Source organism: Myotis lucifugus, unplaced genomic scaffold, assembly GCF_000147115.1.
Source record: "Myotis lucifugus unplaced genomic scaffold, Myoluc2.0 scaffold_46, whole genome shotgun sequence".
Classification (NCBI taxonomy): domain Eukaryota; kingdom Metazoa; phylum Chordata; class Mammalia; order Chiroptera; family Vespertilionidae; genus Myotis; species Myotis lucifugus.
Genome location: NW_005871094.1, coordinates 3,874,989 through 3,902,248, shown reverse-complemented (window position 1 = coordinate 3,902,248; position 27,260 = coordinate 3,874,989). Strand labels below are relative to the sequence as shown.

The 27,260-nt window shown below is 39.0% G+C and overlaps 1 protein-coding gene across 4 annotated transcripts in view; it reads left to right on the top strand.

The window, feature by feature from the left end:
• The window catches only part of EXOC4 (exocyst complex component 4), a 719,168-nt gene that overhangs the window by 57,942 nt on the left and 633,966 nt on the right, over nt 1-27,260 (top strand). For all 4 annotated transcript variants that reach the window (XM_006088330.3, XM_014455451.2, XM_023753513.1 and 1 more), the window contains exon 5: nt 11,126-11,238. In XM_006088330.3, the coding sequence (XP_006088392.3) occupies nt 11,126-11,238 (113 nt within the window). The remainder of the gene's footprint in view (nt 1-11,125; nt 11,239-27,260) is intronic.

Here is a 27,260-nt window from a genome sequence, read left to right as displayed (position 1 = left end):
TCTCCAGTTCCATCCATGCTACTGCAAATGGTAAGAATTTCTTCTTCTTTATAGCAGTGTAGTATTCCATTGTGTAGATTTTCCATAGTTTTCTAATCCACTCATCTGCTGATGGGCATTTAGGCTGTTTCCAAATCTTAGCTATTGTAAATTGTACCACTATGAACATTGGGGTGCATATATCCTTTCTGATTGGTGTTTCTGGTTTCTTGGGATATATTCCTGGAAGTGGTCAAATGGCAGTTCCATTTTTAAATTTTTGAGGAAACGCCATACTGTTTTCCACAATGGCTGCACCAGTCTGCATTCCCACCAGCAGAGAAGGAGGGTTACTTTTACTTCGCATCCTCTCCAGCACTTGTCATTTTTTGATTTGTTGGTGACAGCTATTCTGACTGGTGTGAGGTGGTACCTCATTGTTGTTTTGATTTGCATCTCTTGGATGATTAGTGACTTTGAGCATGTTTTCATGTGTCTCTTGGCTTTCTGAATGTCCTGTTTTGAAAAGTGTCTATTTAGGTCCTTTGCCCATTTTTTGATTGGATTGTTTATCTTCCTTTTGTTAAGTTGTATGAGTTTCCTGTAAATGTTGGAGATTAAATCCTTATCAGAGATAACATTGGCAAATATGTTCTCCCATGCAGTGGGCTTTCTTGTTTTGTTGATGGTTTCTTTTGCTGTGCAGGAGCTTTTTATTTTGATGTAGTCCCATTTGTTTATTTTCTCCTTAGTCTCTCTTGCCCTAGGATCTGTGTCTGTAAAGATACTGCTATGACATATGTCTGCAATTTTGCTGCCTATGGAGTCTTGTAGAATTTTTATGGTTTCCCATCTTACATTCAAGTCCTTTAGCCATTTTGAGTTTGTTTTTGTGTATGGTGTAAGTTGGTGGTCTAGTTTCATTTTTTTGCATGTATCTGACCAAATTTCCCAGCACCATTTATTAAAGAGGCTGTTTTGACTCCATTGTATGCTCTTGCCTCCTTTGTCAAATATTAATTGAGTATAATGGCATGGGTCAATTTCTGGGTCCTCTATTCTGTTCCACTGGTCTATATGTCTGTTCTTGTGCCAGTACCAGGCAGTTTTGAGAACTGTGGCTTGGTAATATAGCTTGATATCTGTTATTGTGATCCCTCCAACTTTGTTCTTCTTTCTCAGGATTGCTGTGGCTATTCGGGGTCTTTTTTTTCTCACTCCCCCCCTTTATTGATTAAGATATTACAAATGTGTCCTTATCCCCCTAATGTCCTCCCATCCCCCCAATCCTGCCCTCACCCTCACCCCCTGTTGTCCACATCCATCGCTTATGCTTATATGCATGCATACAAGTCCTTTGGTTGATCTCTCCCCCTCACCCTCCCCTACCTTCCCTCTGAGTTTTGAGCATCTGATTGATGCTTCTCTGTCTCTACATCTGTTTTTGTTCATCAGTTTATGTTGTTCATTATAATCCATAAATGAGTGAGAGCATGTGATATTTATCTTTCTCTGACTTATTTCACTTAACATAATGCTCCCCAGCTCCATCCATGCTGTTGCAAGTGGTAGGAGTTCCTTCCTTTTTACATAGTATTCCATTGTGTAGATGTGCCAAAGTTTTTAAATCCATTCATCTGCTGATGGGCACTTAGGCTGTGTTCCTTCTTCGCTTCCTATTTCTACTTTTTACGGCAAACCCTTTAGCATTTCTTGCATTGCTGGTTTGGTGATAATAAACTCCCTTAGTCCTTTTTTGTCTCTGAAGCTCCTGATTTCACCCTCAATTTTGATTGAGAGCCTTGCTGGGTACAGTATTCTTGGATTCAGATCCTTCCTTTGCATGACTTTGTATATTTCATTCCATTCCCTTCTGGTCTGATGTGTTTCTGTTGAGAAATCAGTCGCCAGTCTGATGGGGGATCCTTTGTAGGTAACGCTCTGTCTCTCTCTGGCCACTTTTAAGATTCTTACTTTGTCGTTGGTGTTTGCCAATTTAATTATAATGTACCATGGCGTTAGTCTTTTGGGGTTCATTTTGTTTGGGACTCTGTGAGCTTCTTGGATTTGTGTGAGTTTTTTCTTCCCTATATCAGGGAAGTTTTTTGTCATTATTTCTTCAAACATATTTTCTATTCCTTGCTCAGTTTCCTGTCCTTCTTGCGCCCCTATAATGTGGATGTTGTTTCGTTTCGTGTTGTCCCAAAGTTCCCTTAGGCTCTCTTCCTGTTTTTTAAGTTTTTTTTCTAGATGCTGCTCTGCTTGGTATTTTTTCCTACCTTGTCTTCTAGCTCACTGATACAGTCCTCTGCTTCTTCTAGTCTACTGTTGATGCTTTCTATTGAGTTCCTTATAGCAGCAATGTCATTTTTCATTTCTTCTTGGTTCTTCCTCATTTCCTCTTGGTTTTTACACATATTGTTGAATTTGTCTTCCATTCTTTTCAGCGACCTAATGACCATTTCACTGAATTCTTTCTCTGACATATTGCTTGCCTCCATTTCGTTTACTTCCTTTTCGGGTGATGCCTCCGTTTCTTTCATATGCGGGTTGTTTCTTTGTCTCCCCATGATCTCTTCTCCGGGTGTCTGGTTTTGTAGCTCTTTCTCCTGCGTTGATTTAAAGGCACAAAATACAACACAAAAAGGCACAATGCACAAATGTATTCATGATACTAATAACCCCAAATAAAGGTGACCACCAGAGAAAAGAGAACTAGGGGATAAGAAAAACAAACAAAGAAACAAACAAAAGAGTGCAAAAATGATATTGAGAAAAGGAGAAAAAGTAAGAGAGAAAAGAAAGAGAGTAAAAAAGACGGGGGGTGGGGGACTATATGGGGAGAATACTCCAATAGAACAACAACTAATCCCCAAAAATGCGAACAACAAATACCCAGAGATGAATGCAAACTACAAACAACAACTAATAACAAGTGAGGAGAGGAAAAACAGAAGCAAAATATAAACAGAAACAAAAACAAAGAAAAGAGAAACAATTTCACAAACAAGCACACAAAAAAACCCAATCTAATCAACAATCAAGCAAACAACAATAGAATAGAGAGAAAGCAAGCAAAACAAAACAAAATAAAACAAAAAACCTGTAACAAAAAAACAAAACAAAACAAGAACACAATACGAACAACAGCAAAAACAAAACAAAAAAAAAGGAAAGGGAACAGAGAAAAAAGAAAAAAAAAAGGATAGCTAAGAAAGAGAAGTGAGAGGTGTGTTTGTACTTAGAGCAGGGGATCAGAAATTAGATATATAAGTAGTATGATTTTTTTTTAACAGAGAAAAAAAAGGAATAGGTAAAATCTAAAACAGGAATAGGGTAAGAGAAACAGAACAATAAAATGGGAAAAGTGAGGAAGAGAGTGTTGGCATAAAGGTAAAGTTGAGACAGAGTAAAATGGTGCTAAAGGAAAAATGAAAATAGAATGTAGAACACTAATCCCAAATTAAAATAAAATAAAGAAAATAAAATGACACTTTAAGAAAAAAAATAAAATAGTAGTAGTAATAATACTGATTAAGAATAAAAATATAATAATTAAAAAGGTAAAATCAAGCAAGGAAAAAAAGAAAAAAAATTAGTTTCTTAAGTAAAAGATAAAAAAATAAAAATGTGCAGTAGTGAAGGTCATTCACTTTTTCTACTGTTCTGTTTGTCACACTTGTTTCCTGTAGGTAGTCAGGACAGTATTGAAGTTCCCCACGTTCCACTGCTCCTCTGTGTTGTAAGCCACAGTCCTGATTTTCAAGCAGGCAGCATTTCTTTGTTTCTTAGACTCCTTTATTTGTGTTTATACAAGAGTCAATTTGTGATTCAACCCCTGGGTGGCTGTGTTTCTGGACTGACCTCCAGGGCTATATGTCCTCTCTAGCCAGTATTTAGAATTTGTTTTCCCTGTGGCACTTAATACTGGTTTGGGAGAATGGCCTGCCCCAGAGCTGGTTCTCTGATCGTTACTCCCACTCTGATCCCCAGGTTCCACAGAAACAACTTTCCCCTGCAGTCTCTTAGAGTGTCCCCAATGGGTGATCCTATGTACAGGGCTTAGTAATCAAAAGCAAGGATTTAAAGAGAAAAAAGAGCCAGAGTAAGTGCGTGAACTCACGACTTTTACCCTCTGGCATTACGTGCAACTCTGTGAACGCCTCTGTCCACGTTTTTTTTCCCCTGGCACTAAGCAGCTGGCACACTGGTAAAATTTCAGAGTTCCTTTTTGTGCCCAGTCCAGCTATGGGTTGATTTTTAGAGTTCCCTTCTGCCAGCAGCTCTGCGGATCCCCTTCCACATTCGCGGATCACGCTAGCCCCAATGGCCGTGGATTTTGTGGGACGCAGACTTCCCCCTGAACCTCTAGATTCCTTTGTGTGTTTCTCTCTCCAGCCTGGATCACAGACCTCACCTTTTCCTAGGCTAGCGGTTCTCAACCTGTGGGTCGCGACACCTTTGGCAGTCGAATGACCCTTTCACAGGGGTTGCCTAAGACCATCCTGCATATCAGATATTTACATTACGATTCAAAACAGTAGCAACATTACAGTTATGAAGTAGCAACGAAAATAATTTTATGGTTGGGTCACAACATGAGGACCTGTATTTAAAGGGCCAGAAGGTTGAGAACCACTGTCTTAGGCGAAATCTGACCTTTCCATGAGAAGGTGTAGAGCTCATCAGAGTCCGCGTATTCAAGCTGCTTGAGATTGGGTGTTGCTGGATTCGCAGCTGGTCCCTGGGTGTTGTGGTTGTATAGTCCCAGGATGTTTAGGCTTCTGATAACAGCCACTACCCCCTTCAAGATGGTGTGGTCTCTGTGGCAGAGCTGGTCGCTTTAGGAGAGATTTCAGCAGCAGTGGAGGCTGCCCGGTTAGGGGAGCCGGGTCCGGCAGTCCCCAACAGTCCCTTGGAGTATAGCTGTCCCTCACCCACAAATATACACTCCCCGTACGTTCACACACTCTCTTTTCGTTCTCTCACTCACATGCTGTCTTGCAGTCTGCCTTCCCGTCGGCAGCTATCTTCTGTTCCTGCATTGGAAATTATTTTTGAAAAAGAAGGCCTAACAGCAGTCTAAGTTCATTCTTTTGCATGTCCTTTCCAATTTTCCTAGCACCATTCATTGAAGAGGCTTCCTTTTCTCCATTGTATGTTTCTTCTTTTTTGTTAAAAATTATCTGACCATACACATATGGTTTTATTTCAGGCTTTCAATTATGTAACATTGATCTGTGTGTCTGTTTCTCTTCTAATACCATGCTGTTTTGATTGTCCTTGCTCTGTAGTATAATTTGAAGTCAGGTATTTCTCAGGATTGGTTTGGTTTTCAGGGTCTTTTGTGGTTCCATACAAATATGATGACTTTTTTGTTCTATTTCTTTAAAAAATGTGCTGCTAATTATCACTGCAATGGCAATCATATTACCGTATATACATGTTTCAAATTAACATGTTGTACACATTAAATTTACACAGTTATATATCAAAAATATTAAAAGATAAAAAAGGAAAAGAAGGTGTATGTAGTCAAAGAATAATGCATAAAAATAAACAGGACTTATATCTCAACATTGTTGGTAGACACTGGGAAATTTGGATAGGCAGGAGATAGAAAGGAGTCAGCAGATCTATTTTGGATTTTAATAATTAGAGAAAATATGTTTAATTTACTTAAATTTGAGTATATTAAACTGGATATATATATATACTTAAAGATTTCTATGTTAAAAATCACTAGAGAAGACAGCAAATAAAACATTGTCTACTGCAAAGGTTGATGCATTAGCCAGTGTTCTTGACTGCAAATAGCAGAAGTCAGTCCTGGTAACTTAAACAAGGAAAGAAATTTAGTGGAAAGTTATCAGGTAGGTCACAGAATTGAAGAGAAGGAAGTCTGTATGACCGGGCTCTAAAACCCAGGAGGGACCAAGGGAGATGAAGCCACTGAGCACACATCACTGACTGACTGGTTGGGTTGCACATTGCTGGCAACATACCTACAGTTGCTGGATTTTTAACTCTCTGGTAAATGATCTCTAAATGTCCCTGGAACTTTTATCTTCTTAAGATTCAAAGTCCTGGGTGGATGCATTCAGTTTGTTGAGCCGGGACATGCCTGGCCTCCTTCAACTTTTATAATCGGAAGTAGTGTCCTCTTTCTTTTTTGCTTTGACCGGACAATGGAGAGTCTGTTGTCCAAATACAGAGACTGTTCCAATTGTTGGTATCCAAAACAACTATACCAATGCCCAACAACAAGTTTCTGCTACTGGAGAAAGGAAGTCACATGAAAGCACATACATATAAAGAACAGATGTTTTTGAAGTGGAACTTGAAAAGAATTGAAATGATATATATTTAAATCTGCATCCTTTATATGTAGATATAAATGACGTGTAGAAAATTCCTGAAAGGATATGCTGAAACACCGAAAAAAGGAATTACCTATGGGAAATGGAAATGGAGAGTGGGGAATAGGAAAGAAGGGCTTATTCCATACCCTCTGCCTAGTGAGTGTATTCATCATGAGCATGTTTATTACTTTCATAAAAATACAATTACTGATGATGCTTTTGAAGATATTTAAAAATGAAATGGCAAAATGTTTACTGTTGAAAGGAAAAACTAGGATTTAAAATTCTATACAGGATTAATGTTGAAAAAAGCAAATGTTACAGTGTGTATGTGTGTGTGTGTGTGTTGGGGGGACAGGGATGAATGGACAGTCAGAGGCTTTGTTCTGTGAAATGTTTGGAAGGGCCTTTTCCAAAATTATATTTGTAGATTTTTTTTTTAATTTTCAAAAAAGAATCCTTAATACCTTATAAGCTGATAAAATCAATAAAACGTATAAAAATAATCCTTTAATTTATTGCATACATCCTGGTTAATACTTGATTAGCCTTGCTTTTTTGGACACTGTAGTTCCTGGAGGAGAAAATGTCAGACTCAGGGGTTTTGGTGTCCATATTTGTCTCTGGGTGTGTAAAGAGCGACCTCGACCCCCTTGTATTATTTGCTGCCTAACTATTTTATTTTTAAATTTTTTCCCATGTAACTGTTTTCTTTCTCTGGTTTTCCCCTCTGCTTAGATTTTAGCTCCACTTTGTTTTGTATTAAATGTCTTCAACACTTGGTCTGTCATTTGAGACCCTGATTGTTTTTGACTTTTATACCCTTTGAATCATTCATTATTCTTTCTGTATTTTCCAAGAGCTCTTAGAACTGTAGAAAATTACTGTGCCAGCCATTCGTGTTTCATTCTTCCGTTAAATTTTCTTACTAAGGGCATATTATCTTTGACAGATATTTCTCAGCTCAGTTTGATTGAACAAACTTTTATGAGCTTGCTCTTTGACAGTTACTGTGCCAGCTGTTGGAGTTATAGAGGTGAATATATTAGTTACTAGATTTAAAGTCAAAGTTCAACTCACCTCCGTCAAGTTTAGTTTGACAATAAAATCAACCAGATGAGCTGTTGCTGTAAATTTTGGACATAGTTGTACATATTTATTACTAAGTGCAGGAACAGAAATAAGTTCTAATTAAAAAGCAAATGTTTAATAAGCTGTCAGCACTTCTAATCCTTATTTAAAAAAAACAACCAAACTTTTCATGGCTTGAAATATTGAAATCAGACACATTTAGAAGGAGCTCTTTACTAATTGCATGGATGGTTCCCAGCCAGAAAGTTTTTGGGGCTGTGGTGGTAGGGGTTGCTTTCTTGGAATAGTTTAATTTGCTTATAGTTTTCCTATCTGCCATCATGTGGTTATTTATATTTTTAAAATCCTCACCCGAAGATATGTTATTTAAAAAGATTGATTTTAGAGAGAGGAAGAGAGAGAAACATTGATGTACGAGATAAACATCGATCAGTTGCCTCCTGTAGGCAACCTGACTGGAGATTGAACCCAAAAGCCAGGTATATACGCTAACTGGCCAACTGAGCCTGGCCAGGGCCTGAAGCTATTTAATAACAAATCACATTCAATCACAATATACAATTAGTAATTTGGGAGGGATGGTCTTATGTCCATCACCTATTTTTTTTTCAACTCAGCTATGAATGATTCTGAATGGATTTAAAATAAAAATTTGTAATCATATGTATTTAAATAGAAAAATAACTCCTATCATTTTTTTTCAAACTAAGGTAGTTCAGATCACCCATATTAATTAGAAACTTGAACAATCCAATTTTGATTTTATTTTTTGTTTAAAAAATACTTCCTCTGAGAGATTCAGAACCCTTTGAGGGTACTAATTATTTAATACTTCTGAACTTAATCTCTGGTGTATGATAAGAACAGGCTTTTTCTGTCGTCTGAAGTGGAAACTGAGGGATGTGCTCTTTAAGTGTGATATTCTACAGTGTCACCTACCTTTCTGTTGAGCTTCGTGTCTAGTAGCTGAGTGAGTGGGGCACCTACCTTTCTCTTGAACTCTTGAGATTAAGTCCTTCCAGTAAAGAACAAGAGAAAAACTAAAAGTCATTTGCAGATACTTGCCTTTGGGTTGGTGTTCACGAAGGGGAAAATTGAAGCCCAAAGGAAAATTTTAGAAAGAGAGATGAGTCTATGAAAATAGTGTTGCAGTAAATTGACTTTCTGAAAGTTTATTGATGGAGTTTGAGGGCCCTTCTGGCTCTGTAATAAAGTCTGTAGGCTTTTTTTTTTTTTTTCTCAAAGTTAAAATGGCAAGCTATTTATCACCCTATATTTAACTAAAATCTATTTTTAGCTTAAAACTGAGAAAATAATGATGGGTTTTGATCTAAAGTAAATCATATGCACATCTGTGTTTATAGAAATGTGTGTTTTACTCACATATATATCACTGGGCACACACATGTACTAATTCTACTGCTTCATTTATAGGCTTGGCAGGCAGTATTCCAGCCATACACCTGAACCCTCCTGCTAATTGACGCCTTCATTTATCAGTGCTTTAAAAATAACTCCTCCAGTTTTGTTACAGAAATATGTATAAAATGTATCATATTTTTTTATCATTTAAAATTGAAATGAACTTTTTCTTCTTTACTCAATAGCAGCACCATAAACATCAGTGATTATTCTCTGCCCCTGGGCATGTGTGTATCCAGGGGCATGTGTGTATCCAGGGGCTAGGGAGGGGCATAGAGCTGGTTTTCCGCTTGTGAGTCAAGTGCAGGTAAAAGAGGATGAGGTGGTTGAGAAGATAAATAAGAAGATAGTAGTCAGTATGTAAAAGATAAATGGATGAATTGATGATCTATGAATTTATTGATTGATATAATATGCAAACTATTGTGATAAACTAGTGGATTTGAAAGCTCTGTTGGATTTTCTTAAGATAGTTTAGGCAGCTAGGAATTTATAGCTTTATATTGGAGGAAAAGAGTTGTTGGAACTATATCAGTTCAATTCTTAGTAAATGCTGTTTCTGTTACTTTTTTATCTTATACTTCACACGAGTTTTCACATTAGTCTGCAAGTGATTTCAACAATTGGAAATGTGCTAAGTTTGGTTAGCTCCTACCTTAGTCATAGTTGGAGCCTCAGCAGTGGGCACGGTGCCAAGCACACAACAGATGCTTAAGGCTCGAGTAATGATTCCCCCTTCTCTGTTTAAGTGAAAAGGGAGAAGTTAATGATTGTCATAGTTATCCTTAGGGCCTAGGACAGTGGATCACACATTACCAGCACTCGATAAAAATAATACCTTACATGATAATTTTGCCCTTTAACATAAAGTTTGTTTTTCAAAAATTTCTGAAAGAATATGTTTATTTTTTTATTCGCTTAAGAATACAACAAAAACAGATCTAGAGGCAGAGAAGCATCAATCAGACCATCAAACCTCAGAGGGAAGATAGGGGAGGGTGGGGGTAAGGGGGAGAGATCAACCAAAGGACTTGTATGCATGCATATAAGCTTAACCAATGGACACAGACACCAAGGGGGGAGGGCATCAGTGGGAAGGGGGACAATGTGGGCATAAGGACACATATTTAATACCTTAATAATAATAATAACAATAATAATAAAATACACACATACTTAGTACTTTGGTTCCAAAAGTGGTGTAGGAGGGAGATGGGGATATGTCAGTTTGTGGGGACAGATGTTCAGAATTGCACACACCCTTTCATTACATCTGGAGAAAGTCTTCCTGCAGGTGTGGTCTCGTCCCTGCTCCCCTCGGCCTGTCCTCCCTTTATAACTCACTATGCTAATCATTTGCATGGGTAGCAACTGCTACAGAAGATATGTATTGGGACTGGAAAGGGGTGATGGGAACTACCTATGATGTTGACCTCTGTGCCCTTGAGACTTGACTTAGATGTAGCTTTTCTCTTGTAGATGCACTGTGATTAGATGATTCAGTTTCTGGAAGGTAGGACACAGGTGTTATTTGCCTTAGCATTGCCTATATTCTTGCACTTAACAGGTGCCTATAAATGGGAATTAACTTGAAATTTAATTTTTTATAGTCTTTGTGTCATTTAAAATTGATGTGTTTATTTTGGAGACTGTAAAGTTAATTATCAAGATGAGGGAGCTAGGCCTTTTTGGAAAAGGTGATAAATACTGAATTAACCCTGTTCAAAGTTCCTTCAGTCATCATTTATTGTAGTGATTTTCAACTTGATAAAATTTATGAACCTCTTTTAAAGAAAACTAAAAGTAGTGAACTCCCAGAGTATGTCAAAGAACTTTAGCTTGAAAAACACAAATTTAAACTAGACTTAACTAATTAAACCTTCATTTGGTTATCATGAAAAGGTATCAGTTGCTCTTTCTTTGCTGATAAATTAATTTCAATACAGAAACAAAGGAAGGTACTGAAACTGTGTGGCTTAATTTCGTTCAAAGGTGGCATCCAGATGATCCAGAACATACTTATATTAATTTTTTAAATTTTGCATAGAAATGAAAGACAATAAATCTTTACATACTTGGAACTTTTAGGACACATTGTTATACCCCTGTCTGTGACAGTCATCACTTCACTGGAAATATACTTGGGAGATATTCGAAGTCACAGAGTGAAAAGGGCTCAAAATAGAGAGGAGGTGATAAGGGGTGGCACGTATGGGATTTGAGTTGTTTTGGGGGAAGTGGTGAGTAACGACTGCTACTTTTCCCTCCAGCACCCTTGTGAAAGATGCTTCTCCTATTCCTCTGATTGATGTTACAAACCTTCCTACACCTCGAAAATTTCTTGATACCTCTCAATATTCGACACCTGGAAGCTCGACACCTGGTAAGTGTTTAATTTTCCAGCTCCTGGCAAAGATCTGGGGAGCTTGCAGGGTTGGGGGGCTTGACGCTAGTCCCCTGGGGCCTGTGAGGAGCCCTTTGCTTTCCTCAGAGAGAACACGATTTAAGGGGATTGGCTGGGCCTGCTGCATCCATCTAGCAATCTGGCCTGCCTGCTGAATCCAGCTGAGGATGTGTTTTATTTGACTGGCATTGCTTGTTTTTCTGAGGTTGAATTTGAATGTTTTTTATGGAGGATGTCTTATCCTTTTGCTATAACCTCTATTGCTTCTGTTAGCTTTGACCCGGCTGCCTCATTTATTACAGTCCCTGTGTGGTCCTTGAGGGTTTTTGCATGTGTGACCCCCGTTATGTATTTTGACTCCTGTATCTTTCAGTGGCCTCCCCACTTCATATGTGCATGCACATGCACACACAGACACACACACAACACACACTTTGAGGATATATCCAGTTTCTTCTTGGGCTACCTAAATTCTGTTGAATAAGATAAAGGAGAGCCAGTTTGGCCTATATTTATAGTTGGAGGAGGGAGAGTGTACTTTGACTCTGGATGCAAAGATTTAGGGGAATTTTGGTATGGCTCAGACCTGATCATCAGAGTATTCAGACCAGCTGTGCTTAGAGAGTGGGCCTTTGCAAGGAGCTGCTCTGCTATTGCACCTTGGGTTAGGGAGAAGGGACTGGATATCTTTTGTGGGTTGCCCTGCAGGTGCCTTCCTTTGACAGCCTTCCTCAATGCCTTTTAAAGAAATAGTAACACATGATCTCACTCATATATGGAATCTAATTAACTAAATAAACTGATGATCGGAGTGAATCCAGAGACATGGAAGCATGGAACAGAGAGTGGAATCTTAGAGGGAAGGTGAGGGAGGGTGAGTGGGAGGTAATCAACCAAAGGCCTTGTATGTATATATGCACAACCCATGGACGCAGACTGTAGGATGGTGAGGGCCTGGGGTGGAGGGTGGATGGGTTGGAGGGGATCGATAGGGGAAAAAGAGGACTTATGTAATACTTTCAACAATAAAGATTACAAAAAATAGTAATGTCATCTGTCACTGGCTTTTCAGATAAAAACTAGTTTTAATAGTTCTAACTAGTTCTATAATCCTATAGAGCTTGAAATAATAAAAAGGTAGAAAAATTGTTTGAATTTAATCAGTACATTCTGTGTTACTAACTGAAAGTACTATTTTTTTTGAGAGCTTAATATATTATTTTTGCTGGGGCATATTCAATTACCTTTTAAAATATAATTTATTTAAATTTAGAGTTATTTAGGCTTGGAATTCTAAAGTTTATTTCTTTTACTCTACGAATTATTTTATAATAGGTTTTTATGTTAGTCTGCTTAGTTATTAATTTTTTTTTTTAAAGACCTCACACACTGATTTTTATTATGGTACTTGACAAAAGTCTTACTCAGGTGTTCAAAGGTTTTGTTTTCTCCCTTTCTGATACAGTGTTGTTATCTCTTGCTATTGACACTGCTTTGGGCTGTTGCAGTGTGTGGAATTATGAAACAAAATATATCTATACATTTGATTTGTATTTGCCTGTAATTTTTGTGGAAATTACCAGTCATTATGTTTGTTTGTTTTTTTTAATAGTGTGAGTCCTCATTGCTTAGCTAGGCTATGTCAATTTATGTAAATTTTGCCGAGTCAATAGGCAAGTAAAATAAAAACTTAATTGTTTATGAAGAAATGATAGAGCAGGTTTTGCAAATAAAAAGTGCTGTATAAATACCAAATAAACTGAAAAACTGCCAGTTATGGACAATTTCAGTAGAAACTAATTTTGCAGTGCCTATTATTTTTAATAAGACAGCTCTTACTTTTTGATGGGCACTTTGTCAGGCCCTGGGTGAGTGGTTATCATGTAGTGGAGTTCATGTTGGCACTTTGACTTTTGCTCTCTTCCTTAATTATCGGGAATGACTCTTGAAGAACCGCGCATCTTAGTTCAGTGTAGCTGAGACTATTATGCAGATTGCTTGTGGACACGTGTGTAAGCCTTAAGGTTTATTTTTATTCATTTATTTATTTATTTTTTAAAAAATATTTTTATTGATTTTATAAAGGAAGGGAGAGGGAGATATAGAAACATCAATGATGAGGGAGAATCATTGATCGCTGCCTCCTGCCTACCCGCTACTGGGGATTGAGCCTGCAACCTGGGCATGTGCCCTTGACAGGAATCAAACCTGTGACTCTGCAGGCCAACACTCTGTCTACTGAGCCAAACTGACTAGGGCTAAAACTTAAGTTTTAGAAGGGTTCATTTCCTTGACTGTTTTGAAGACGATCTCATGATTTTTCTGCGGGTGACTGAAAAAGAAGATAGTTATTATTATTATTATTATTATTATTATTTTGGTTAATCTTCACCCACAGATATTTTTCCATTGATTTTTAGAGAGACTGGAAGGGAGGGGGCGAGTCAGAGAGAGAAACATTGATGTGAGAGAGACACATCGATTGGTTTCCTCCTGACTCGCTCCAGCCATGGCCAGGGATCCAAAATCGAACCTGGGACCCTTCAGTCCGCAGGTTGATACTCTATCCACTGAGCCAAACTGGCTAGGGTGAGAAGGTATTTATTATTGATTAAAACCAATAATAGCAGTAGTTCACATGTGCTTACTGCCTTCTCTGTGAACCAATATTTTAAGTACTTTAATTAACTCATTTAGTTTTTCAACAGTCTTTTAAGATAGGTTTTATAGCAGATTTGTGAATAATGTTGTTTTGTTATAATGTTGATAAGATGCCTTAAGAACATAACTCTTGTTTACTAGTATATTAGTTAGCCTATGGTAAAATTGGTTTTGTTATACATTGTTTTGCTTGAAGTCTACCAATCTACCAAAGACATTAAGCGTGAGGACTTACTGTACTACTAGCCTCATTTTACAGATGAGAACACGGAGGCTTAGGGAGGGTTACTAGATGGTTTAAGGTGACTCTGCTGACAAGTAGTATAGCTGCAATTTCAAATCAGGAGCTGGGTTCCAGTGTGCTCAGTTTGTTTTCCTGCAAATAAGCTAGGTGTGCTCTGTGTATTACTTTTCTATTGCTGCCCCAACAACTTACCACAACTTAAATATATCATTCTATAGTTTTGTAGGTTAGAAGTTCACTCTGGGTTTCATTAGGGCTAAAGTAAGGAGTGGGCAGGGATGTGTTTCTTCTGGAGGCTCTATGGGAGATTTCCTTTCCTTGCCTTGTCCTGCGGTCTCCTCTGTATTCAAAACTGAAGTGGTGGGTCAGTCCTTTTCATGGTACAATTTCTCTGACCTGCTCTTCTGTCTCCTTCTTCCTTTTTTTAAAAAATTATTTTTATTTATTTATTGTCTAATGTTTTACATATGTCTCCTCCCCTGCCCCCCCCCATTGACCCTCGCCCCCACCAGCCATTCCCACACCTCCCCAGTGTCTGTGTCCATTGGTTATGCTAATATGCATGCATATAAGTCCTTTGGTTGATCTTTAACTGCCCCCCCCCCCCCCCCCCCCGCATTTGTCTCTGGATCTATTCTTGTTCATCAAATTATGTTAATCATTATATTCCACATATGAGTGAGATCATGTGATATTTATCTTCCAACTGGCTTATTTCGCTTAGCATAATGCTCTCCAGTTCCATCCATGCTGTTGCACATGGTAAAAGTTCCTTCTTTTTTAATAGCGGCATAGTATTCCATTATGTAGATGTACCATAGTTTTTTAATCCACTCATCTGATGATGGGCACTTAGGTTGTTTCCAAATCTTAGCTATTGTAAATTGTGCTGCTATGAACATAGGGGTGCATATATCCTTTCTGATTGGTGTTTCCAGTTTCTTGGGATATAGTCCTTCCTGGAAATGGGATTACTGGGTCAAATGGGAGTTCCATTTTTAACTTTTTGAGGAAACTCCATACTGTCTTCCACATACTGGCTGCACCAGTGTGCATTCCCACCAGCAGTGCACAAGGGTTCCTTTTTCTCCACATCTTCGCCAGCACTTGTCGTTTGTTGATTTGTTGATGATAGCCATTCTGACAGGTGTGAGATGGTACCTCATTGTTGTTTTGATTTGCATCTCTCAGATGATTAGTGACTTTGAGCATGTTTTCATGTGTCTCTTGGCTTTCTGAATGTCCTCTTTTGAAAAGTGTCTATTTAGGTCCTTTGCCCATTTTTTGATTGGATCATTTATCTTCCTTTTGTTAAGTTGTATGAGTTCCCTGTAAATATTAGAGATTAAACCCTTATCGGTGATAACATTGGCAAATATGTTCTCCCATGCAGTGGGCTTTCTTGTTGTTTTGTTGAAGGTTTCTTTTTCTGTGCAGAAGCTTTTTATTTTGATGTAGTCCCATTTGTTTATTTTCTCCTTAATCTCCATTGCTCCTGGAGCTGTGTCTATAAAGATATTGCTATGACATATGTCTGCTATTTGCTGCCTATAGAGTCTTGTAGGATTTTTGTGCTTTCCCATCTTACATTTAAGTCCTTTAGCTATTTTGAGTGTGTTTTTGTGTATGGTGTAAGTTGGTGATCTAATTTCCTTCTTCCTTTTTTTAAGGACTCATGTGATTAGATTAATTTCCTTCTGGATAATTCAGGACCCTCTCCCAATTTCAAGGTCCTTAACCTTAATATATCTGCAAAGTTTCCTTTGCCATGTAAGGTAACATTCCCAGATTTTTGGGATTAGGACATGGATATCTTCCCAGGATCACTGTTCCGCTCATCACACTCTGCACTGCTCATTTTCTGACTTAAGTTGTCTTTAGAAGCCAATGTGTGAAAAGTTGACTTTTTTGAAGTTGTGTGTGAGTCTTTTTAAGTTATTGCAGTTCTAATCCTTAGGACTATATTAATCTGGGTCACATTATTAAAGGGAATTGTATAAATGAGGAAGATGTAAATTATGTAGACAGCTGCATAAAATGTTACTAAGTACACATAAAAGTGTGAGGCTGATGAAATATGTTATAATTAAGGGCAGACATTTTCTTACTCTTAATAATCAACAGTAAGTCCTAAGAGTATTTGTGAAGTGCTCGGCAGGTCAACCTAGAAAGTAATGTCATTTTCAGCAGGGAATTTAATAGAGGCTCTTAAAGCTCCCCTCTCATATTGTGAAATAGTAGGATTGAGGGTATAATCCATTACAACTGACGTTTTTATGGAGGGAGTTCTGATAGGGAATCCCTGGGTAGAACAGATCTTCCATTAGGGTGCCATAAATTAAGGTTGGAGGCAATTCCTGAGAACTTTCAGATTGTTATTAATTAAATTAGAATTTTGATTACTTATGAATGAGTCATTTTTCAAATGTCTTATTTAGAGGTAGATTTGTGTGTGACTTTTCCTGTGAGAGATTTTCTATCGTTGTTTATGCGTTACAGTTTGCGAGATACGTTATGTCATTCAGCTGATGCAATAGTCCTTTGAGGTAGTTAGGGCAGATATTCTTGGCATTATCATTATTATATTTAGTTTTGAGCATATTATCAAAAATTTAGGTTATCAAAAAAGTTATGTAGAATTTTATATGCGTATGTATCATCTAATTAAAAAATAAAGCATCCTATATAATAAAAGCCTAATATGCTAAGTGTCCGGTCATCCATTCAACCAATCAAAGTGTAATAGGCTAATGACATGCTAAGGCCCCTCAACTGCTCACTATGACATGCACTGACCACCAGGGGGCAGACAGTCTTCCGGCTGACCAGTTGCTATGATGTGCACTGACCACCAGGGATCAGGCGCTCCAACTGATAGGTTAGCCTGCTGCTGGGGTCTGGCTGACCGGGATTGAGCAAGATGGGCCGGACATGCCCTGGAGCCCTCCCATGGTCCCTCCCTGGCTAGCCAACCTCCCGCGCCCCTCCCTGGCCCCGATCGTGCACTGTGCCCTCTCGCAATCCGAGTCCCCGTGGGGATGTCAGAGAGCCTGTTTCGGCTCCATCCCACAGGCCAGGCCGAGGGACTCCACTGGTGCATGCACTTGGGCACCGGGCCTCTAGTTTAATTATAAAATGCAAAATGAAGACACAGGTTGGTAGAAACAAGCAGCTCATTAAGAGAAAAATGATCCACATTCACCTAGCTTTCCCACATAATAATGAAGAAGAAAAACAGCATAATAAATAACTGGGCAAGTAATTGGCAATCTGCAGAAGAGTCCACATACATGGAAAGATTGGCATTTACTTGACAAAGTATCCAGAATATATAAAGAACTCCTGTAAATGAATAAAACAAGCTATTAGAAAAATAGGCAAAAATATGAACAGGTAGTTTACATACGAGGGCACTTATGCTAGTAAAATATATGAAAAACTGCTTATACTCCCTAGTTAATCAGGCGTTTAAAAAAACTCACTTTACACATATGGAAACTAAATCCAGGGAGGTTAAGTGATTGGTCCAGGGTCAACCGAGATGGTAATTATTGGGGGCTTGCCTCGTGCTGTTCCCACTCTAAATGTGTAGGGATGGCATTTTGCAAGCCTTTTTCCTATTTTCATCAGTCACATAGTATTTTGTAATGTACAGGGAAACTAATGACTAATTTAGATGTAATAATTCAACTATAACTTGGGTAGGAGGGTGGGAGAAGTGTGGAAAAAATCCAATAATTGTAGGAAAATGTTGTTTTAGGCTTTTGGATTCTCTCAATATGTCCTTTCATTTGGCCTGCTGCCCTTGGAACACGTTGACTGAGCAATTACTCCCAGGGTACACCGGCATTTCATTCGACTTCTTTATTCATTTTATTCATGCTCCTGCTGGGATTGCTGTGCTTGTAACTATAATGAAACTGGACTTCTTACTTCTTTTCTTTTTGGTTCCAGCATAGGTTAAGCAGTAAAACCTAAAGAGAACACAAATTAAATGAGTTTCTTTTGCTGTTGTTTCCTTAGTGTGCATTTTATTTCATAAAGTCTTTTAAAAATTTTTTATTTGATTTTAGAGAGACAGGAGAGGTGGGAGAAGGGATGAAAGGAGGGAGAGGGAGGGAGCTAAGGGGGAGGGGGGGGAGAGAGAGAGAGAGAGAAAGAGAAATCATCAATTAGTTCCACTTATTTATGCTTTCATTAGTTGATTCTTGTATATGTGCCCTGACCAGAGATCAAACCCGCAACCTTGGCTTATGGGGACGACACTCCCCGGCCATTGCCTTATTTCATGAAGTCTTGTTCTGAGACTTAATATTTGTCTTACGAATTTTGGGTCTAATATTTAAAATATTCTTTCTACTTGGGGTGGGAGCTATGAATCCCAACATCAAAGGAGATTAAGTTTCTCCTCTTGGAACTCACATATTTAGAATAATGAAGATCCGATTCTCCAAAATATTAATATACCTTTTGAGTTAATTCAGAGTCTTCCTTGGCATTTTAAACCGGCTGTTCCTAAAGTACCTTGCATTTACTCTTATGAAATATCTTTGTTGATTTCTGTGATGCATAATAGAACAGTGAGGGACATATACAAGGCAGGCGAAATAGAATTAATAGATCAGATATTTCTAGGTGTAAAAATGAAGCAAGACCAGAGTTTACTTTTTAATTATTTAAAATATCCTATATAATAAAGAGGCAATATGCAAATTGACCCTCACTCTGTCACACTGTCACAAGATGGCTGCGCCCACAGTGGAGGCAGGGTTCCCGTAACACAAGATGGCTGTGCCCACAGCGGAGGTGAGGTTCCCATAACGAGCCATAACAAGCTATCAGCAGGGACCTGAGGCTGCATGGCGCCGGGCCAGGGCGGGGGACCTGAGGCTGCACCCCCCCAGCTGTGCCCCCCACCCGGAAGGACTTGACGGGGGACCTCAGGCGATGCCTCCCTCCCTGGCGCTGGGCCGGTGTACCTGAGGCCGTGCCTGTGGCCCAGCGGGGCTTGATGGGGGATCTCAGGCCGTGACCCCGCCCAGCAGGGCTTGAAGGGGGAACTCAGGCTGCACCCCCCACCCGGCAGGACTTGACGGGGGACCTCAGGCCATGCCTCCCGCCCCGGTGCCGGGCCGGGGTACCTGAAGCTGTGCCTGTGGCCCAGCGGGGCTTGACAGGGGACATCAGGCCATGCCCCCCACCCTGGGCTGGGGGACCTGAGGCCACGCCCCCCGCCCCAGCGCCGGGCTGGGAGACCTGAGGCTGCATCCCCTGCCCGGCAGGGCTTGATGAGTGCCCTGAGGCTGTGCCCCCCACCCGGCGGGGCTTGACAGGGGTGGGGTCGGCTGGGTATGGATCTTGCCCAGTGAGGGTGGGGCCGGCCTGGTCTGGGTCTTGCACGATTTCGAGGTGCACGCGGGTGGGTGGGTACATGACTCTGGGTCCTGCAGCATGCCCCAGACTCTAACAGGAAGATTTTCATATACATTTTACTAATTTTCTTTCATCTCTGACACTTCTGTTATAGAGAAAGGGCAAATAGCAATATTAAAATATTTCCTCTAATTCCCTTTTAATGTGCATGAATTTTGTGCACCGGGCCACTAGTATTTATTATAAATATGTGTTATAAAATATGAATGTTATATTATTCATGTATCAGAGATTACTATAACCACCACTATGTACTTCCCATTAGGTTAATAAATCTTAATATGTTTCCTTATTCACTTCAGAGTTTCTTTTTTTTTTCAAATAAAACATTACAGGTACAATCGAAGCCCCTGTGATTACGTGAATTCTCCCTCAATTCTTTTCCTCTCTCTTTTATCCCAGAGGTACCTGCAATTTTGAAATTATTCTTTATCTTTTTCTTGTAAGCCTTCATACTTTTACTATGTGTATGAATGTGTATGTGTACTGTGTCGTGCATTTGTAAATACAGAAACATTATAGTTTATATATGTGTGTGTATGTGTGTATATTAATATATGAACAATATACAGTATATATTGTTTGTATGTACATATATACACTATTATTTTAAATATTTTAAGGTTTAAGGTTTAAGTAAATTGTATAATTACATGTATTTATTCACTTAATTTGAATTGTATAATTTACTTATAATTGTGTAATATAACATGTAGCATTCTACTACTTGGGTTTTTTGCTCATCATTTTTTTTGGATTTTCTCATGTGACAATATAGCTCTAGTTTTAAAATTTTAACTAGTTATAGTACTTTATTATAAAATATATCACAATTCATTTCCCTATGGACTAGGTATAAGTTGTTTCTAGGGGGTCCCTCAGCCCGGCCTGTGCCCTCTCGCAGTCTCGGACCCCTCAGGAGATAACGACCTGCTGGCTTAGGCCTGCTCCTGGGTGGCAGAGGGCAGGCCCAATCCCTAGGTGCAGCCCCTGGTCGGGCTCAGAGCAGGGCTGATTGGGGAGTTGGGGCGCCGCCCCCTGTCATGCACAGAGCAGGGCGGATTGGGAGGTTGTGATGCCACTCTCAGTCACGCTCAGGGTAGGACTGATTGGGGGGTTGGGGCACCACCCCCTAACACACTCAAGGCAGGGTCAATGGGGGGAGGGTTCGGCCCCCCCCCCCCTTTGATGCCAAAAGCAGGGCCAATCAGGGCTTGGGGCGCTGCCCCCTGTCACACCCAGAGCAGGGCCAATCAGGGGGTTGGGGCAGTGCCCCCCCCCCGCCGTCACGTACAGAGCAGGGCCCATCAGGGGGTTGGGGAGCTCCCCCCTGTCACACACAGAGTAGGGCCAATAGGGGAGTTAGGGCACCGCCCCCTGTCACACACACAGCAGGGCGGATCAGGGGGTTGGGGCGCTGCCCCCTGTCATGCTGATCTGGTGCCAGGAGGCCTCGCGGCTCCGCTGATCCCAGTGCTGGGAGGCATATTACCCTTTTACTATATAGGATAGAGGCCTGGGGGCCGGCTGGTTTGCCCTGAAGGGTGTCCTGGATCAGGGTGGGGGTCCCCACTGGGGTGCCTGGCCAGTCTGGGTGAGGGGCTGAGGGCTGCTTTCAGGCTGGCGGTTTTGACTGAAGCTCCCAACCGCTCCTTTTTTTCTTTTTTTTTTCTTCTGGGCCAGCTTTAGCTCTGGCTCTAGCTCTGAGGCTTCCGCTGCTGGTTTGTTTGCCGTTCTATAATCGAAACAATGTATAACTTCAGCTCTGAGATCCCAGCTGGCTATATTTGTTAGAATGTTTCAAACTGCCAGCTCAGAGGCCTGCAAGTCAGGCGGGGAACGTTGGAGTCTGCAGTCACTGGAGCAAGCAAGCCTCATGTTCGCTTCCAGCTGCCTGGCTGCTGGCCGCCATCTTGGCTGACAGTTAATTTGCATAAGGATACGCTGATTAGCCAATGGGAAGGGTAGCGGTCGTACGCCAATTACCATTTTTCTCTTTTATTAGTGTAGATATCACAATTCATTTCCCTATGGACTAGGTATAAGTTGTTTCTAGTTTTTTATTATTAGCAACCTAAAGCAATGAGTATTCTTGTCTATATTTCTGTAGGACAGAGTTGCTCTACCAGTGATCTCTTGGGAATAGGTTATAGAGAGAGATGCCTGGCCTTCATTCAGCCTCTGGAGCAGCCAGTTGGGTCTTGAGGCAGTCAGAATTCCTAGGAAAGCCCCTTTTATCCACATTCAGCTTTCTGCATTTATCCTAGTTATGCTATATAAGCACTATTATTTTATGCATGTGCCATGATGCCCAAAAGGAGGAAGCCTTATTCTTAGGGCCATTCTCTCAGAGAAATAGAGGGAGGGAGGGAGGGGTCTAGGGAGGGAGTTGGAAGGAGAGGGAGAGGGAGAGGGAGAAAGGAAGAGAGAGAGAGAAGAAAATGTAATGTTTTGCATTTTAATTTTCTTGCCAAATGGCTTTTTGAAGTGATTGTACCAGTATAGATTCCTCTGAGCTGTACATGGCTTTTGTTACTCTACTTCTTGCATTTAAAATTGGCTTTGTTAGACTTTAATTTCTGCAAATGGACTTTTACAAATCTGACAGGTTCTGTGTTTTTATTTTATTTTAGTTTAGTTTAGCTTAAGTTATTTTAGTTTATATTTCTCTGGTTTCTAGTGGTGCTGAGAATCTTTCCATATATATGGACCATTTGGGTATCTTTTGTGTATTGTCTATTGTTTCTCTAGCCAGTTTTTAATTATTTTTTTAGGCCATCCCCCCCCCCCCCATAATATGTAAGAAAGTTTAGTAGATGCAAATCATTTTTCTCTTCTGTTTCCACTCATTCCATATCGGTAATCAAGCTCATTAGTTTCTAGTTTATCCTTCCTATATTTCTTTTAGCACCGTTGAGCAGATATACATATCTTTTTTTACACCTTTCTTTTTTCTATGATGGGTAGGATACAATAGATTCTCTCCTGTACTTTGCTATTTTATTTCATAGAGATTTTGATTTTTTTTAATACTTGCATAGTACTTCATTGTGTCAATTTTTTACATAGTTCATCCACCCTCTTATGTGTAACTGTCATTACAAGCAATGATGCAATGAATAACCTTGTGCATGTGTATTTTCATATTGTTGGAGGTGTATCATTAGGGTAAATATCTAGATGAGGGGATAACTCAATCAAAAGGTAAGTCCATATGTGGTTGTTTTTTTCAGCATTGCCGAGTTCTTCTTTGTAAGAGTTGTATCAGCTTGCGTTCCACCACGAGTGTACGTGTGCTTGCTTTTCTCACAACTCTGCCAGAATGTGTTGTCATGATTTTTTATTTTTGCCATTTTCATAGGTAAAAAGTGGCATCACAGTATTGTTTATTTTGCATTTCTTTGATTATGAGTCAGTTTGAACAATATTTTTTTATAAAGCCCATTTTTATATATCTTTTGTTCATTGTCCTGGTCTTTTATCCATTTCTTCCTATTTTATCTTTAAATCTATTAATATGTAAATGGATTTTCTAATATTGAACCAAGTTTTCACTCCTAGAATAAACCCTCTTGATCATGGTGTTATTTTCTCAATGTGATGTTGAATTTTGTTGGTAACATTTTATTTAGGAATTTTGCATAGATGTTTATATGTGATATTAGCCTGTACCCTAAATCTTATCAGATTTTGGTTTCAATGTAATAATTTACTTCATAAAAGGAGTTGGGAAGTTTTTTTTTCATTTTCAATTCTTTGGAACAATATGTAGAGCACTGGGACTAGCTGGTATTTGAAGGTTTGGGAATTGCCCTATGAAACCATTTGGATCTGGTACTTTAAAATTTTTTCATTTTATTTTTTCATTTATTTTCTATTCTTATATGCAAAATTTTCTCTTTCAGCAGTTCGTTTTTAGTGGGATCAATTTTAATAACCCATAGATTCCTAGGAAAAAACTCATTTAGTTTTTTTAAATTTCTATTTCTTACTGTTTTGAAATTCTTTTGTTTTCTTTTTGTTATTTATTTTTTTACTTGTGCCATCTTCCTTTTTTTCTTGATCTAAGTAGCTAACAGTCTGTCTGTAGTGTTAGTTTTGTTTCCCCCCAAGAAATTACCAGAATTTTGATTTATTGATTAGGTCTGTTGTTTTTCTGTTCTGTACCTTATTATTATCTGCTTTTATCTTTATTATATCATTATTTGTGCTTTTTTTTTTTCTGAGCAAGCAATTAAAATCATGTTTAATTCTTTCATTTTTTTTCTGATCAAAGTGTGTAATGATATGAATTTTCCTCTCAGCAACACTTTAAATGCATCCCATAGATATTAATATGTAGTGTTTTCATTATCATTTAAAAAGATTATCTTACTTCAGTCTGCATTTGGATGATTATCCTAGTATTTTTAATAGAAGAATTTTAAATTTAAAGATGAATGGGACTTTTGTTTTTCTTAATATCTTATAGTTTTATTGCATTGAATTTAGAGAGTGTTGTTTGTAATATTTCTACTTTATGGAACTTACTGACATTTTCTTGTAACTTAATAAATGATCAATTTTTGTGACTGTCCCATGGGTGCTTTAGAAGAAGGTTCATTCTCTATTATTAGGTGTACAGTTTGATAGAGAGCCATAGATCTACTTTAATTACATTGTTTAAGTCTTTTGTCTTTTATTTTTTTGTGATGAACTAAAGTTTTCTATTATTAGTGTGTTTTTCCTCTGTGTCACTGCATTGCCCATATTTTTTTCCCCTAAAAATGTGGTTGCTGTTTTATTTCGTGTATATTCATAAGTGTTCTAGCTTTATTATAAACTAGAGGCACGGTGCATGAAAATTCGTGCACAGGGGGAGTGGTCCCTCAGCCCGGCCTGCCCCCTCTCACAGTCTGGGAGCCCTCAGGGGATGTCCTACTGATGGCCGCTGTCTGGCCTCCCTCTGCGGGAGGTGACTGGGCCTACCAGGGGAAGGTGCTGCCCCATCACCCACTGCTGCTGCCACTGCCGGCTGCCAGCCCTTCTCGGTTCTCCTTGGCCTTCACAGCTGTTGCGGCTTTGTCTGGAAGGACGTCTGGTCTATCTGGTCTAATTAGCATATTACCCTTTTATTAGTATAAACTAGAGGCCCGGTGCATGAAATTTGTGCACGGGGGGGGGGGTGGGGGGGGGGGGGGGTTCCTTAACCCGGCCTGCAACCTTTCTTATTTGGGGAAATTTTCTTACAATCCGGGACTGCTGGCTCCTAACCGCTCGCCTGCCTGCCTGCCTGATTGACCCTAACTGCTCCCCTGCCTGCCTGATTGATGCCTAACTGCTCCCCTCCTGGCCTGATCGCCCCCAACTGCCCTCCCTTGCTGGCCTGATTGCCCCCAACTGCCCTCCCCTGCTGGCCTGATTGCCCCCAACTGCCCTCCCCTGCTGGCCTGATCGCCCCCAACTGCCCTCCCTTGCCGGCCTGATCACCCACAACTGCCCTCCCCTGCCACGACCCGCCTCCTCCACGTGAGGTGGCGGAGACGCCGGGACTGACCTCCTCTGTGCTGTGCAGAGCCGCAGGACCCCCAGGCCTCACCGCATAGAGTGGCCACCGGACCCTGGCTCTACTGTGCACGTGGCCATCTTGTCGCAGGACGTCACCTAGGCTTTTATTATATAGGATTGTGGCTTGTGGTATTGAATGTCCTGCTTTGTCATGGTTAATGCTTTTTGGCTGGCATACCATTGTTCATTCTAGGCTTTCTAAATTAGTTTGTTTTAGATATGTGTATAGCATATAGTTGTACCTTGCTTTGTGAGTCAAATTGAAAGTCTGTTTAATAGGTGAGTCATATCCATTGACATACATATATTGATATGACTGATATATTTTTCTCAACTCTATCATAATATTTTATAAATGTATATTATGTTATATTTGCTCTGTTTCTGAAATATTAATTTTTGCTCTTTATGCAGAATTTTTTGTGGTTTAGAAAGGTTCCCCTGCCTCAGTGGTTGTCTTTTAATGTATTTAAAAATCTTTTGAAAATGCTTTTAGCCCCCTTTTTTTCTTTAACCTTTTATTCGCAAATTTCTCTCTTTTTATTGGTATTTTTTACTTCCCATCTATTGTTTTGGCAATAAACAATACACTTATTCTATTTTTTTCTTCATCTCTCTACTGCCAATTTTTAGTTGCATTTAAAAAATTTTTTTAACAATATACTACTTTTGTAAAGGTGTTTTTCATCAACATCCTCATTTTTGTCTTTGTCTTTAAATGCTCATTCATCTTTTTGCTAAAATTTTCTCAATTGTCTCTGGGTTGGATGAAGTCCATTATCTAAAAGATTCCTCAAGCAGGGTCATGGCTGTTCAATTCCTTCTGTTGAAAATACTTTCCACCCCCACAGCCTTTGTACTTACAGGACCTCTTGAGTGGGTATAAATTTCTTGGTTTACACTTTTCCTCATTATTATTATTATTATTTTGTAAAATGCTGTTATTGTTATTTTCCTTCATGTGCTTTATGAAAATTCTGATGCCAATCTAATTTTTTTGCCCTTGTGAGTTATTTGATCTTGTAGGCCTTAAAGGACTTTAAACTTAGGAATTGACTAGTTTTAGTAGGAAATGTCTTGGAGTTATATTTTGGCGTTAATTTTCCTTCAGACCCAATGGGTTATTTTATTTTGTAGGTTAAAAATTTTTTGGCAACTTTTCTTGGTTTATATTTTTAAGTATTAGTTCTTTTGTACTGTTTCTTTTTCATGTAATATGTTACTTTTTTTCTGCCCTGTCTTCCATTTTTACTACTTTCTCTTTGGTCATTTTTTACTTTTCTTTATATCCCCTTTTATTCTCTGCATTTTCTCGATACCCTTTATAGAATATTTAAATTTATTCTCCCATGGGTATTTTATAGTTTATTATGTATTATTCATGCATGAGATGATTTTTTTTCTTTCATATCTTTCCTGAATTTAGTCAGTTTTCTTCTCATACCTTTCTTTATTTGTCCATGTCTGTTCTTAGTTTTTGGATTTTTGACTCAAAATGACTTTACCTATCCTCAAATTCTTATTTGAGTATATTAATTTCATCTGGAGTGTTGCCATCTAGTTTTCTTGTGCTTCATGATTATTTTATTACAGGGACTTTTCCTCTGTTGATGTGCTTTGGATTTCCTGATTTTTTTCAATATGCCTCTACATCAAGCATGTCAAACTCAAAGGCTAACACGGGCCAAATAAACAAGGTTTAAGTTTATGTGGGCCGCAAAAAAAACAAAAGCTTCAATTTTCATAGAAACATAGGTTTATTTCGATAGAGACAGGCTGGATACAAAGAGCTGAAATAAATGAGTCATTGTTAACATAAAATAATAGAACATTTTAATAAAAATTAATATTTTTTCTTGAACTTTAAATTACCAGACACTGAATAACTGCACAAATTCGTAAGAGTAATGCAAATAAACCTATTTTTCTTGTTTTCTGAAAGCGAAATATTTCCTGTTGTGGACACCAAACAAGTGAGTCTAAGACTAATGACATGGCAATCAGCTGCTAAAATATTTGCTGCTAGTATTAGTGGAGAGAAGTGGTGCGCCTGAATGAATGCAACACGATGATAGTATTCAGTCATTAGTGAACGTTGTAGTTCGTTACTAACAAT